Below are 15008 nucleotides of genomic sequence, written 5' to 3' on the forward strand. Positions count from 1 at the left end.
TTGCTAAAAAACATCTCAATGATTGCCAAGACTTTTGGGAAAATTCCTTGTTTACCGACGAGACAAAAGTTGAACTTTTTGGAAGGTGCGTGTCCCGTTACATCTGGCGTAGAAGTAACACAGCATTTCAGCAAAAGAACATCATACCAACAGTAAAATATGGTGGTGGTAGTGTGATGGTCTGGGGTTGTTTTGCTGCTTCAAGACCTGGAAGGCTTGCTGTGATAGAGAGAACCATGAATTCTACTGTCTACCAAAAAATCCTAAAGGAGAATGTCTGGCCATCTGTTCGTCAACTCAAGCTGAAGCGATCTTGGGTGCTGCAGCAGAGAACAATGACCCAAAATACACCAGCAAATCCACCTCTGAATGGCTGAAGAAAAACAAAATGAAGACTTTGGAGTGGCCTGGTCAAAGTCCTGACCTGAATCCTATTGAGATGTTGTGGCATGACCTTAAAAAGGCGGTTCATGCTAGAAAACCCTTAAATAAAGCTGAATTACAATAATTCTGCAAAGATGAGTTGGCCAAAATTCCTCCAGAGCGCTGTAAAAGACTCGTTGCAAGTTATCGCAAACGCTTGATTGCAGTTATTGCTGCTAAGGGTGGCCCAACCAGTTAGGTTCAGGGGGCAATTTCTTTTTCACACAGGGCCATGTAGGTTTTGAGTTTTTTTTCCTACTAAATAATACAAACCATCATTTAAAACTGCATTTTGTGTTCAATTATGTTATCTTTGACTAATAGTTAACGGTTTTTGATGAGCAGAAACATTTAAGTGTGACAAACATGCAAAAGAATAAGAAATCAGGAAGGGGGCAAATAGTTTTTCACACCACTGTATATGTATGTATGTATGTATGTATATATGTATATATATATATATATATATATATATATATATATATATATAATTTTTTTTTTTTTTTTTTTTTTAACTGTTTGTATTTTTTTATTGCCTTTGTTTGGTAATGGGGGGGGGGGGGGAGGAGGGAGTAGAGTTAATTAAAATTTAGCCTGAGTATATTTTTACCTTTTCACCACTAGATTGCACTAAAAACAGGGTTACCAGGATAGTGTTTTTTTGGTTGTTTTTTTACTTTACTTTAACGATTAGGAATGGACATAGTCCCTAATCGGGATCATGTCCATTCATGTGCCAGGCACTGCAATTGGATCAGAGAACATCAGTTTCCCCTTCCCCAATCTCTAACATGTAAAAGTTACTGGTAACGAGCAGCGGCTGCGCGCACTCCTGCCGAGGAAACACTGGATGCGTATGCGTGTCGAGATAGACCAGAGCAGCTCCTATCATAAGATTAAGTGGTTAAAAATCCAGACTTGAGTATAAACCTAGGGTAGAAACTCAGTCTGCTATTTTTAATATTGTCATCTCCATATACAGTGCATCCGGAAAGTATTCACATTACGTCAATTTTTCCATATTTTGTTATGTTACAGCCTTATTCCAAAATTTGATTAATGATTTTTGCAGCTTAAAGAGAATCTGTATTGTTAAAATCGCGCAAAAGTAAACATACCAGTGCGTTAGGGGACATCTCCTATTACCCTCTGACACAATTTCGCCGCTCCTCGCCGCATTAAAAGTGGTTAAAAACAGTTTTAAAAAGTTTGTTTATAAACAAACAAAATGGCCACCAAAACAGGAAGTAGGTTGATGTACAGTATGTCCACACATAGAAAATACATCCATACACAAGCAGGCTATATACAGCCTTCCTTTTGAATCTCAAGAGATCATTTGTGTGTTTCTTTCCCTCTGTTCTCATGCACTGAAGTTTCAGGCTGCTTGTTTCTTCCTGCAAACAGCTTTGCCCTTGTCTGTAATTCTTCAGTATGTGAAAGCCCAGCCAGCTCAGAGGACGATTTATCCAGCTTGTAAAAGATAAGAGAGAAGAGAGAAGCTGCTCTAATCCTAAATAACACACAGGCAGTGTGCATACAGGGGTCTGGAAGGGGGAGTTCATAGCAGAACCACAACATTGAAGAACTTGGCAGCCTTCCAGAAACAGGCCGACAAGTCTGACAGGGGAAAGATACATTGATTTATTACAGAGACAGTGATAGTATAAAGTGCTGCAGTAAGCCAGAACACATTAGAATAGCTTTTTGAACTTGTAGGATGATAAAAAACAGGATGCAATTTTTGTTACGGAGTCTCTTTAACTGGAGTCCAAATTCAGTTAATTGGACATTATTTGGAAAGGCAAATATCAGTCTAAGAATATTTAATAACCTGGAATCTTACATATAGTCTTAAAGAATTGGTTATCCACAGGACTCTTACGCCCGCCAGCGTGGTGACGCGCACAGGCGACTTCAGGGCTTCCCTTACCCTCTCCACCCCTTCCCTTCTTTCCCATTCCCTCTCTTTCGTCTCTTCCAAATCTGGGGAAGGTTACAGACAAATTTCTGCTGTTTTGAAGGTCCTAATGAGCACAGTGTCCTCCGGTTCGCGCTGGTGTGCTTCTACGGAGGCTGCCTCCAGCGGTTGTAATGCTTCTCAGCCCCTGCACCCACTGCATCGCTTTGCAGCAAACTCCGGTATGTGTTCCACATTTTACTGATGAATGTATGCACACAGCACTTTGTGACCACGTAAATTGAATAAAGCAACTGAAGCAGTGTCGGTGCTCTTTCTTTCTCCTTGACACACAAAGGATAGGTGTGCCAAGCTTGTGGCATCACATTTAAAAAGACTTGAGGCTGTAATTTCTGTCAAAGGTGCATCGAGCGAAGGCTGTGAATACCTATATACAGTACATGTGATTTCTCAGGGTTTTTTTGTTTTGTTTTTTAATAAATGTGCCAAAACCTCAACTAAATTTTTTTTCACATTGTCATTGTGAGGTATTGTGGGCAGAATTCTAAGGAAAAAAAATAATGTTTTGAATAAGGCTGTAACATCAAAATGTGAAAAAGGTGATGCGCTTTAATAGTGACCTATTACAACAGGACCTTGACAACATGGCCATATGGGCAGGCACGTGGCAGATGAAATTTAATGTTGATAAATGTAAAGTCATCCACCTTGGATGTACCAATGGTAGATGATCATATAAAATAAATGGCATACAGCTGGGATCATCTGACTTGGAGAAGGACTTAGGAATAGTGGTTGATAACCAGTTAGGTAATCACATACAGCAAATAAAATTCTGGGAATCATAAAAAGGGAAATAATGTCTTGAGATGCTAGTATACTGCTCGCTTTGTACTGTATAAATGACTTGTGAGGCCACATCTGGAGTATGGAATACAGTTTTGGCCACCACACTATAGAAAGGACATTGACCTTCTGGAACAGGTAAAAAGACGGGCAACTAAATTAATCAGAGGGATGAAAGATCTCACTTACCAAGAAAGTTGGACAAACTGGGCTTAGTTAGCTTGGAAAAAAAGCGACTGAGAGGTGACCTGATTAACATGTGTAAGTACATCAGAGGGCAATACAAAAGCTTGGCAGATGAGCTTTTTGTCCCTAGGGTTGTACGACAGACAAGGGAACATTATTTGCGGGTGGAGGAAAAACGTTTTTGCCATCTATTTAGAAAGGGGTCCTTCACAGTGAGAGTGGTTAAAATCTGAAACATCTTACCTCAGGAAGTAGTTATGTCAAACTCTATATCTGCATTTAAAGAGGGCTTGGATGCTTTCCTTGCATTGAAGGGCATCCATGGCTATAATTTTTAGGTAATTCCTGTAAGCGTTGATCCAGGGATTTAAAAAAGAAAAGGTATACCATGCACAGGTAGGGCTATTCCGTACTGGGAGTGCAATCTTGCCAATGAGAGGGTAATTCCAGAAATGAAGGCAGAGCGGCCATGCACATCCCATATAAAACTTGGCTTTATTCAAAAAATTTAAAAGGCATACATTACATCACATCAGACAAATGGAGAGAGGTGTACAAGCAGTACAGGGAGGTCTACAGCCGTTTCGCGCCGTCTGTGCTGTGGCGCATCATCAGGACTACCCACCCCCTCAAAAGTTACCCCTTAAATAGGTTCTTACCACAAACAGACTCGTGTAGCCAGTTCCCTCCTCCAGTCATGGCCGCATCGCCGGCAAAGTGTATGGAACGCACGCCAGCGGTGAAGTGTGGATTACTTCCTCTATGCGAAACGCATGTCCGGGGAACGTCGTTTGCGTCACATCCCGGTCGATCCAGGGATTTATTTGACTGCCATCTGGAGTCGGGAAGGAATTTTTCCCTTTTAAAGCTAATTGGCCCAAGCCTTGTAAGTTTTTTTGCCTTTCCCTGGATCAATTGGGTTATGTGCAGGTTCTGGATGGTGTTTTATTTTTATTTATTTTTTTCTGTTCGGATTTGATGGCCAAATGTCTTTTTTTCAACCAAACTAACTATGTAACTATGCACTGTAGCTTTACTAGTGGTCTAGTGCACCACTCTCCCTCTCTCCTCCATGTTCAGGTTCCCTGCTGGTATAGCAGCCCCCTCCCTCTCCATCTTGCTTCCCTGGCTGTCTAGAGGTACCCACTCCCTCCCTATATTGCTCCCCCTGGTGGACAGTGAATGTACTTCAAGCACAGCCTGACCTGATCCAGTTCTGGACGACACTACACTGGGTCTCCTATTTGATCTGTGCTCCAGCAGCCCACCAACCGCCCCTATCAGCTGTGAGTGCTTACCTAGCCGCCGGCTTCCTGGCATAATGTGTACTACTAGAGGACTCCCTTCTACTTATGGTGTGCCCCACGCGCCCTGTTTGACACATTGGTGAAGTGGCTGGTGACATAAGCAGTAGTTTGTGGAGGGTTGCTTCTCCTACTCATCGGGACATCACCTCCCAGGATTATCCAGCTTTTCAGCGTGCAAGAACCTTTATAGTAGCGAAGGGTGAGAAAAGTGTTTAACCTATTCTTTTCGACTCTGGCGGGACTGATTCTTTGCTGACTATTGGCTGGCACCGTCCAGCAATAGAGGGTGAGACACAGCATAACATCTTTGTGTCTCCCCTCCTAGATTGTTTATCCCTGGTTGCGGAGACTCCATTTCCTTCAGCATCCTTGCCATGTTGGGCCCAACATAGCTTTTTACATTGCTGCTGTAGAAGTGTGGGTGTGAATTGGCTGTCTATGCGTGTAGATGATTGTCTGTGTATGGGGGTGCCCCATGATCTGGGGAGGTGTTTTTTTTTCCTGAGACGTGCATTGTTAATGGGTCTGGTATACGCTCTACGTTGTTGATTCTCACACTTTTAATTTTTGATGTGCATTAAATATTGGATTTTAACTCTGTGAGAGCCATCCATGAGTTTATGCATACAGGTTTGCCCAATTGTTTGGATTTGTACTCCCTGTGCCTGTAGGTTCAGAGTTTTGAAGTTTGGTATGGTGCAGCACCTTTGATATCTATGCAATTCTAAATCGCTTCCCCCTGGTGGACACTGGAGGTGCTTCAAGAACAACCTCACCTGATCCAGTTCTGGACAACACTACACTGGGTCTCCTATCTGATCTGTGCTCCAGCATCTGCAGCCTGCTCGGTGGACTCAATTATTATTTTCAACTAGCGGCTACAAACTTGGCACTTGGGATATGTTAGTGTTAGGTGTATGTGTGTGTGGTGATGGGGGGGGGGGGGGGGGGGGTAGAGGGGTAATTTAAGGCATTGATGATAAAGCGGTCAACAGTGATATATCCAGTACATGACCTATGGAGAAGAAACAGTAAAAATGTATGTAAAATATGCATAAGCTATATATACAATTTGTGCAAATCCAGTCCAGAAAATAAATTATTTCTATCTATCACTGATTCTTCTTCCCAGAAGGGCTCTAATCCACTACTCAGTTCTGCAAGATTCCCTCAAATGCAAAATGAACAGAGAACATAATAGTGAATTATTGCCAGTTCACAGCCAAACCATATGCACTTATATCCTGCCGTATCCTCTGTGCTTGTGCAGCGCAAACCGTGTTTCCACACACCCACACACTTCCAAGATATAAAATAAAAACTACTGAGGAAAAAACACAAAGACAATGGGAGCCCAAATGATGCAGTATGTCACAGGTTGATAAATGTATAGCAAAAAGTGTTTAACAATGGGATACTCACAAAGGTGGGTTGCATAAGGGGCAACCGACCACTTCAGACAAGTGGAGTGTATTAAACCTGACTCCACTCAGGTATGCTAGCAATCCTGGAGGTGGTCGCTTTCTTGAAAAAACTCTCACGCTCTAAACTCCGTAATATGGTGGAGTTCCATCTCGGTCCTGGTGTGTGAAACTCCCCTCACTAAGAAGCGGGTGGCGTAAGGTACAGAAGGAGGTAAAGAGGCGCCCAATGGGTATATAAAACACTCAAATTAAAAAATGAGGTAGCTTACCTCACAGACGACAACTCACTTTAGCTAGAACAGTTTAATAATGACAAGCACAGGCAACGCCTTTCGTGCGATCTAGCCCACTTCCTCAGGCCAAATAAAGTGCTGCTGTAGTCAACAAGCTGCATATGGGGCGCCTCTAGCTAGAGGCGGGGACACGTCATTCATCAGGACGTTGAATCTACATCCAGTGTGAGCGGCAGCACCACCTGCTGGACGTAGATTTAAACTGCGTCGGCCCAGAACCAATTAAAGAGGAACTCCAGCCTAAACAAACATACTGTAATTAAGTTACATTAGTTATGTTAATTAAAATAGATAGGTAATATAATCTCTTACCCACCCGGTTTTAAAAGAACAGGCAACTGTTTGATTTCATGATGGCAGCCATCTTTTTGGTTGAAAGGAGGTGACAGGGAGCATGAGACATAGTTCCCAACTGTCCTGTGTGCTGATCACCCTTCCCAGTTTCTAGCCAACGTGAATAACATAGGAAATCCCATCATGCTTTGCGCAGCATCAGGGAAAAAACCGCCCGGCAGTTTTCTTTAATGGGTGGAGCTTAGCTAAAAATGATGCTTTGGTAAGAAAAACAAAGTTCTGATGCTGTGAAACTGTTAAAGAAACACCAAGCCTTTTCAGTTCTGCTAAGTAGATTTTTAGTCCGGAGTTTCACTTTAATGTTCTTGGCTTGTCCTAGCAGACAGACCTGCATCACTAATATTATATAGGAGAGAACAGAGGTGCCAAAAGGATAAAAGTGATTTTAAAGGAGCTTAAAAGCCAAAAATTTGGTAATTAGAGGAGGCAGTGGTGGACTTGCCTCCTCCAAGCAGACACAACACGACTGTACATTCAGTCTATTTATTAACGAACTCCAGATAAAACAGGCACCGAGTGTTGTTTGTTTTGCTAGATGCTGTAACTCCTTTTTCTATCGCCTGAGGACGCGGGCGCTGACCCATGAAACGTGTTGCTCTGTTTTATCTGGAGTTCGTTAATAAATAGACTGAATGTACAGTCGTGCTGTGTCTGCTTGGAGGAGGTAAGTCCGCTGCCTCCTCTAATTACCAAATTTTTGGCTTTTAAGCTCCTTTAAAACCTTTTTTATCCTTTTGGCGCCTCTGTTCTCTCCTATATAATATTGTATCCACCCTGGGTGGAGGGTTGCGACCCTTTTCTACTATCTAGAGAGCGACTTCTTATTCCTGAGTGGGGTCAGGATAATCTCCCCACATGCCTTTACAGTGGTTGCCTATTGGTGACCCATGTTTGTGAGTATAACAACTATTACTCTTTGTCATTATCCCCTTTGTCAATACATACTACACTATTGGGGCTCTTGGTGTTCCTCTGTTTATCTCATTTGCATCACTAATATAGTCACCTGTCTCCTTTTCATCTGTTTTAATGTTGTTCTCTTGCAGGAATGGCTACAGAAGGAGTTTACAGAACAGTGGGCAGCAACATCCAAGTGCAAAAACTGCTTAATGCATTTTTTGGTAAGCTAATTATAAGTCTCTTTATCAAGCTTGCAGTTCGTTACAGCATATCACAGGCACTTCTTGGGAAGTTAGGGAAAATGTTCCTGGGATAACAGGGCTCAGTATTACTGGACACAGGTTCTAAAACTAAAAACACAAATGTTTATCTAGAGCAGAACATTATCTGTCAGTATTATGTTATTACTTTATATAATATTATATAATTCATTATTAACATTAATAAAACAATTTTTTCTGTTCCCCAGTTATAGCCGGTGCTACCATAGGAGCATCAACAAAAAAAACCACCAACTAGAAAAGGCTGCACACTCAATGTTTATAAATAAATTATTAGACTGCAATGAATATTGTACTGAAATTTGCATTTATTTATTTATTTTTTTTGCTATCAACAATATATGAACACGGTGGGATGTCCCGCCAGGTTCATATATTGTTGATGGCAAGAGAGAAAAACATTATTTATTTTTTTAATAAGTGCAAATTTCAGTACTATATTAGTTGCAGTTTATTAATTTATTTATACATGTTGCAGTGTGCAGCCTATACTGGTTGGTGGTTGTTGGTGGTTTTTTGTTGATTATCTTATTACCAATGCTGGCACCTGCAAAGACTGGCACTTCTAGTTAATGTTTTAATATAATCTTTTTTGCTATAGCTACCATAGGGGCAACCTGGGCAATGGCCCAAGGGCCCCCCTGAGTACTGCTGGGTGACCCCAGGTTTCTCAGTCCAACTGTATTTTTACCCCTGGGGCCCCTGCAGTGTTGCTCTGTGCACTCCCATTTTCATCTGGGGGAGGGGGACCGGTTGGCCCTCGCCTACATGACCTGACGCATGCTTGTGGAATAACATTTGCCAGGTCATGGAGGAGAGGCGCCCCCTGCGAGGATGATTAGAGTCATGGCCATGTGGATGAGCATGAGCCAGCTCCGAACAGTTGAGTTCCTACTCTTGGGGGACCAAAATAAAGCGGAACTGAAGATAATATTAAAAAAAAAACCGTTTCACTTACCTGGGGCTTCTGCAAGCCCCCAGCAGCCGTCCTGTCCTGCGCTGGTTCTCCACAATCCTCCATTCTCCCGCCGCCAGCTACTTTCGATTTTGCAGACGGGAACGTGGAAAAAGGATACGCTTGGCAGGACTGCACAGGCGCAGTGGCCCCTGGACTTACAAGTCGAGAAATGAAACGAGCTGGTGGCATGGAATGGAAGATCGTGGAGGACAGGATGGCTGCTGGGGGCTTGCAGAAGCCCCAGGTAAGTGAAAATGTTTGTTTTAATATTCTCTTCAGTTCTGCTTAACATTTGGGGGAGACCTGGGTGGATGTGTTGGGTGAATTTGGTGATGCTGCTTGGGGGGGGGGAGGGGGGGAGGAATCTGTCAGATGGGTCCTCATGTTAATTTTGCCACACTGTAACTAGAACTGGCACTGTCCCCAGTGAGTGTACGATTTAGGGTTAGTCCTTTTGTTTTTTAATATTTTCTTGCTCTTTTCATAGATGCTAAGTGTCCTGGAAATATGGACCTGCAGGGCAGTGACTATGATATGAAAACGATTACAAGTGCTTTAAAGTTCTACCTCAGGTATGTGAGCTCAGCAGACTCTGCTAGCTTTTAAAAAACCACATCGGGCTTCATGTAATTCTTAGTGTTAAAAAGCTCCACCTTTAAAGTGTATTTTTGAGTTAAATAGAGCAGCGTTTCCCAACCGCTGTGCCGCGGCATGTTGCCTGGTGTGCCGTGCGTTCCTACTGTATGTAGAACGCAGGAGGGGGAAAGCAGCGCTAGAAGGAGGGGCAGCGGAGGCAGCGGTGGGGAGGGGGGAAATATCCCCCCCCTCCCTCACCTGGGACCCCTCCTTCTGCCTCTCTCCCCCTCCATTTATGGGGGGCAAGTGCGGGGTCGGTGGCGGGGAGGCACGCGGAGAATTACTCACCACTTCCGCGTTCCAAGCGCCGGCAGCGTCATGTCGTCAGATCTCCGCCTTCAATGCCGCCCACTGTGCTTCCGCTAATCAGGAAGCACAGTGGGCGGCATTGAAGGCGGAGATCTGACGACATGACGCTGCCGGCGCTTGGAACGCAGAAGTGGTAAGTCTGCGCATGTCTCCCCGCCGCCGAGCCGCCCCGCACTTGCCACCGATAAATGGAGGGGGAGAGAGGCAGAAGGAGGGGTCCCAGGTGAGGGAGGGGGGGGGGATATTTCCCCCCTCCCCACCGCTGCCTCCACTGCCCCTCCTTCTAGCGCTGCTTCCCCCCTCCTGGGCATCTATACTGGGGGCAACTGTACTAGCTATACTGGGGGCAACTAAACTAGTTATACTGGGGGCAACTAAACTGGCTATACTGGGGGCAACTAAACTAGCTATACTGGGGGCAACTAAACTAGCTATACTGGGGGCAATTAAACTAGCTATACTGGGGGCAACTAAACTAGCTACACTGGGGGCAACTAAACTAGCTACACTGGGGGCAACTATACTAGCTATACTGGGGCACTACCTACCTATACTGGGCACTATGCTAGCTATGCTGGGCACTATACTAGCTATACTGGGCACCATACTAGCTATCTGGGCACTATACTAGCTATCTGGGCACTATAGTAGCTATACCGGGCACTACCTACCTATACTGGGGCACTACCTATCCATACTGGGACTATACTAGCTATACTGGGGTAACTATACTAACCATACTGGGGCAACTAAACTCCCTATACTGGGGCAACTATGCTAGCTATGCAGCCGCACCCCAGCCCCCCCCCCATAGCCTGCTACACACGGCACTGTCCACTAGGTCGCGCAAACACCCGCGCGCCCCCCGCCGTTCCCCGGAGAAAAATATGGTCAGAAAGTGTTCCCCGGGCCGGAAAAGGTTGGGAACCACTGAAATAGAGTAACCAAGCAGCTCAGGGTGACCCAAACTACTAGGAATGTATAGGGGGATAAAAGGAACCAAAAAGCCCTCCTACTAAAAAAGCAAAGCTTGGTGTGAGTTAAATAGAACACAGAAGCATGTTCACCTGCTTATGCCATGCCTCTGAGTCCCCTCTGCACACGCTCTAAAAAAAATAAAATAAAAATAAAACTTTCAATAAAAATTAAATAAAAATTAAAAAATAACAATTAAAAAATATAAATAGTTACTTACCTTAGGGTCTGAACTTTTTCGATATGCATGTCAAGAGGGTATATTACTATTCTTTTTTTAAAGACACTATGAAATCTCATAAAAATCATCTTTTTATTTCAAAAATGTCTTTAACTTGATAGCCCTAACTAAAACGCTGCATCCCCGCGGCTGTAATATAACTAAGTCCCCCCCAAACTCCCTGGGGGACAATCCGGGGCAGCGCTTCCGTGAGAGGCAGAGCTTTCAGCTGCAGCTCTGCCTATCCACGCGTCTATTAGTGCCAGATCGCTGCCTCCGCCCGCCCCTCTGTCTACCTTCACTGGGAGAGGCGGAGATACGCTCTGATTGACGCGTAAGGAGGCAGAGCTATGGCTGAAAGCTCTGCCTCCTCCAGCAGCAAAATCCATGACCAAGAAAGTCGTGGATTTTGAGAGGGAGGGGGAGTTGGGGGGGATTTCAGCCACGGGAATGCAGCGTTTTAGTTAGGGCTATCATGTTAAAGACATTTTTGAAATAAAAATATTTTTTTATGAGACTTTAGTGTCCCTTTAAATTATGAGCTTGTAAATAGTGATGGACGCAAAACTGAAAAAAGCACCTATATTTCCAAGTAAAATATTGACTCCATACACTGTGATAGGGACATAATTGAAATAGTGTAATAACCGGGACAGCTGGACAAATACAATATGTGGGTTTTAATTATGGTAGCATGTATTATTTTAAAACTATAATGGCTGAAAACTTAGAAATAATTTATTTTTACATTTAGAATAAAATAATTCTTAGCCAAATGTACTACCCAAATAAAGCCTAAATGGGGGCAGAAAAAATAAGATATAGATCATTTTGTTGTGATAAGCAGTGATAAAGTTGTTGGCGAATGAATGGGAAGTGAAAGTTGCTTGGATGCATAAGGCGAAAAAAACACTGAATGCTGAAGTGGTTAATAACAAATAGAGAACAAAAGTTTGCCTTCTTAAAACAGAAGGTATTTGAGATTATTCAGGTTGGAGTGAACATATGATGTCTCCCAAGATGCATCAGTGCTGAATATGCAAATCATTCTTGTTGTCCCTGTAAGCTAAGGACACCTCCAGAACCGCTGGAATGCAATGATGTGTCAGCTTGTTAATTGTACAGAGCCACAATAATCCAACATGCAAACAGACATGGCATGGCTTAATGTGGCTCTATGGGGTAGGATTACCCAGCAAGCTCATGGTGAACCAGAACTCCTATAAGCATGTAAGGGGCTACAAAGGACCAAAAAGCACTCTTACTAAAATGTTATTTAAAACAAACGTTTTCCTTCTTAGAAGAGAATGTTTTTGTGAATATTCAGATTGGCGTGAGCATTGGGGTGGGCCTACTCCTTCCTGCACCTTCCGTGTCCTTACCCCTCCCCCTTCTCTTTACTTTACCTCCTTTGAGGCCCATGTTATCCGCCTCTATCATTCCCTCCCAGCCATTATTGCAGTCCTATACCGCCCCCCCTCCAGTACAATATCGCACTTCCTAGAAAACCTTGCCTCCTGGCTCCCACACATCCTGTCCTCCAACCTCCCAACAATCATCCTCTGAGACTTTAACATTCCAATTGATGAGCCTACCACCTCTGCTGCCACTCAGCTTCTCTCGCTCACCAACTCCCTTGGCCTCACTTAGCATACTAACGCCACAACCCACAGTGCTGGTAATACTTTGGACCTAATTTTCTCCAAAGCCATCGCACTTACCAACCTGGACATTACACCATTCCCCATCTCCGACCACCACCTCATCACCTTCACCCTCACTCCATCCAGCATCCCCTTTCCCCCTCCCCAAACTGGACGTTGGCAGAGAGATCTGCGCAACCTTGACCCCAATGTACTAGCCACACCCCTCCACTCTCTCTCCTCCTCCCTCCCCAGCCTAACCTGCCCCAACGAAGCGGCAGCTCAATACAACAGTCACCTCTCCTCAGCCTTAGACCATGCTGCTCCCCTGACCTTTCGTACCAACAGTCGCCCCAACCCCCAACCTTGGCACACTGCCCTCACAAAAAAACTACAAAATGAGACACGAGCTGCAGAACGCAAATGGAGGAAATCCCGCCACAACAATGATTTCCTGGGATACAAGACCAAGTTGCAGACGTACCATACTGCCCTCGCTGATAGTAAACAGATATACTTCACTCACTTGATCGCTACCCAAGCCTCCAACCCACGTCATCTTTTTGCCACCTTCAATGCCCTACTTAACCCCACACCTCCCCCCCCCCCCCAACCTCCACCCTCTCAGCCACTGACCTATCAAACTACTTTATTAACAAAATTACAACCATCCGGAGGGATATTTCTCTCCTCCACTCTATCGCCCCTGCCTCCCCACCACATCCGACTCCTGCCTCTTTCTCCTCCCTTACCTTCTTCAATCCTGTCACGGTGGAGGGAGTCAACCAGCTGCTTGCAACTTCACCTGCCACTTCCTGCCCCCTAGAACCGGTCCCATCTGATTCTCTGCGCCCACATTTTTCTGATCTGGCCCCTGTCCTCACCCATCTGTTCAACCTCTCCTTCTCCACCGGCATCTTCCCCTCCATATTCAAACAGGCCACTGTGCTTCCCCTGTTAAAGAAATCTTCACTTGACCCTGCTCTGCCATCCAACTACCCCCCAATCTCTCTCCTCCCTTTTGCCTCAAAAATTCTTGAATGCCTGGCCCACCAACGCCTGACCAACTTCCTTAACTCCAACTCCCTTCTCGATCCCCTGCAGTCTGGTTTTCGCACAGCCCATTCTACAGAAACAGCCCTCACCAAAGTGGTAAACGACCTTGCCCTTGCCAAAGCCGAAGGTAAATACTCCATCCTGCTCCTCCTGGACCTCTCCTCGGCATTTGACACTGTCGACCACTCCCTCCTCCTCCACTCCCTGCAGCTAATGGGCATTCAGGACCTAGCCTTAGCCTGGATCTCCTCCTACCTCTCCAACCGCTCCTTCACAGTATTTTTCAATGGCTCCTCATCCACTCCTACACCCCTCTCAGTTGGTGTTCCTCAAGGTTCCGTCCTAGGACCACTACTGTTCTCACTCTATACTGCCTCAATTGGCAAAATCATCTCCTCCATGGGTTTCAATTATCACCTGTATGCCGACGACACCCAGATATATCTCCACACCCCAGATCTCTCCTCCTCTACCATGGACAAAGTCTCTGCCTGCCTCACATCCATGTCCAAATTAAGCTTCAGGTACCTGGCAGCCATCCAGGAGGAAAAGACTGAGCTTCTAATATTCCCAACCCGCACAGCTGCCCCCCTCCCAGATCTGCACGTCACTATTGAAAATACTACTATCCACCCTACCTCCCAAGCCCGCTGTCTAGGCGTTACTCTGGACTCTGAACTTTCCTTTACAGCCCACATCCAAGGTATTGCCAGATCCTGCAACTTCCACCTCCGCAACATCTCCAAGATCCGCTCCTACCTGTCCCCTGACACCACTAAACTCCTTATCCATGCCCTTGTCATCTCCCGCCTAGACTACTGCAATTCTTTTATCTGGCCTCCCCTCTAACCGTACTGACCCACTTAAATTGGTAATGAATGCGGCAGCCAGACTGATACATTCTTCTCACCGCAGCGCCTCTACAACTCCGCTCTGTAAAGCACTACACTGGCTCCCCATCAGCTTTAGGATCAATTCCTGTGCTTGGTCTACAAATCAGTGCACAAGACCTGCCTGTCCTACATCTCTGATCTGGTCCACAGGCACATACCAGCCCGCCCCCTCCGATCCTCCAATGACCTGCGCCTAGTCGCACCTCGCATAACTCAGTCACACGCACGATTGCAGGACTTCACCAGGGCTGCCCCTACTCTCTGGAACTCTCTCCCACCAGCCGTCAGACTCGCCCCCACCTTTAATACCTTCAAACAAGCTCTCAAGACTCACCTCTTCACGCTCGCATACCCCCCTACACCAGCATCATAATATGTTCTGT

General features: G+C 45.0%; 1 protein-coding gene across 2 annotated transcripts in view; it reads left to right on the forward strand.

Annotated features, from left to right (window-relative positions):
• Positions 1-15008, forward strand: part of OPHN1 (oligophrenin 1) — a 331531-nt gene that overhangs the window by 209752 nt on the left and 106771 nt on the right. For both annotated transcript variants that reach the window (XM_068247665.1, XM_068247666.1), the window contains 2 exons: positions 7801-7875; positions 9381-9465. In XM_068247665.1, coding sequence (XP_068103766.1) covers positions 7801-7875; positions 9381-9465 — 160 coding nt within the window. The remainder of the gene's footprint in view (positions 1-7800; positions 7876-9380; positions 9466-15008) is intronic.

Source organism: Hyperolius riggenbachi, chromosome 8 (assembly GCF_040937935.1).
Source record: "Hyperolius riggenbachi isolate aHypRig1 chromosome 8, aHypRig1.pri, whole genome shotgun sequence".
Classification (NCBI taxonomy): Eukaryota; Metazoa; Chordata; class Amphibia; order Anura; family Hyperoliidae; genus Hyperolius; species Hyperolius riggenbachi.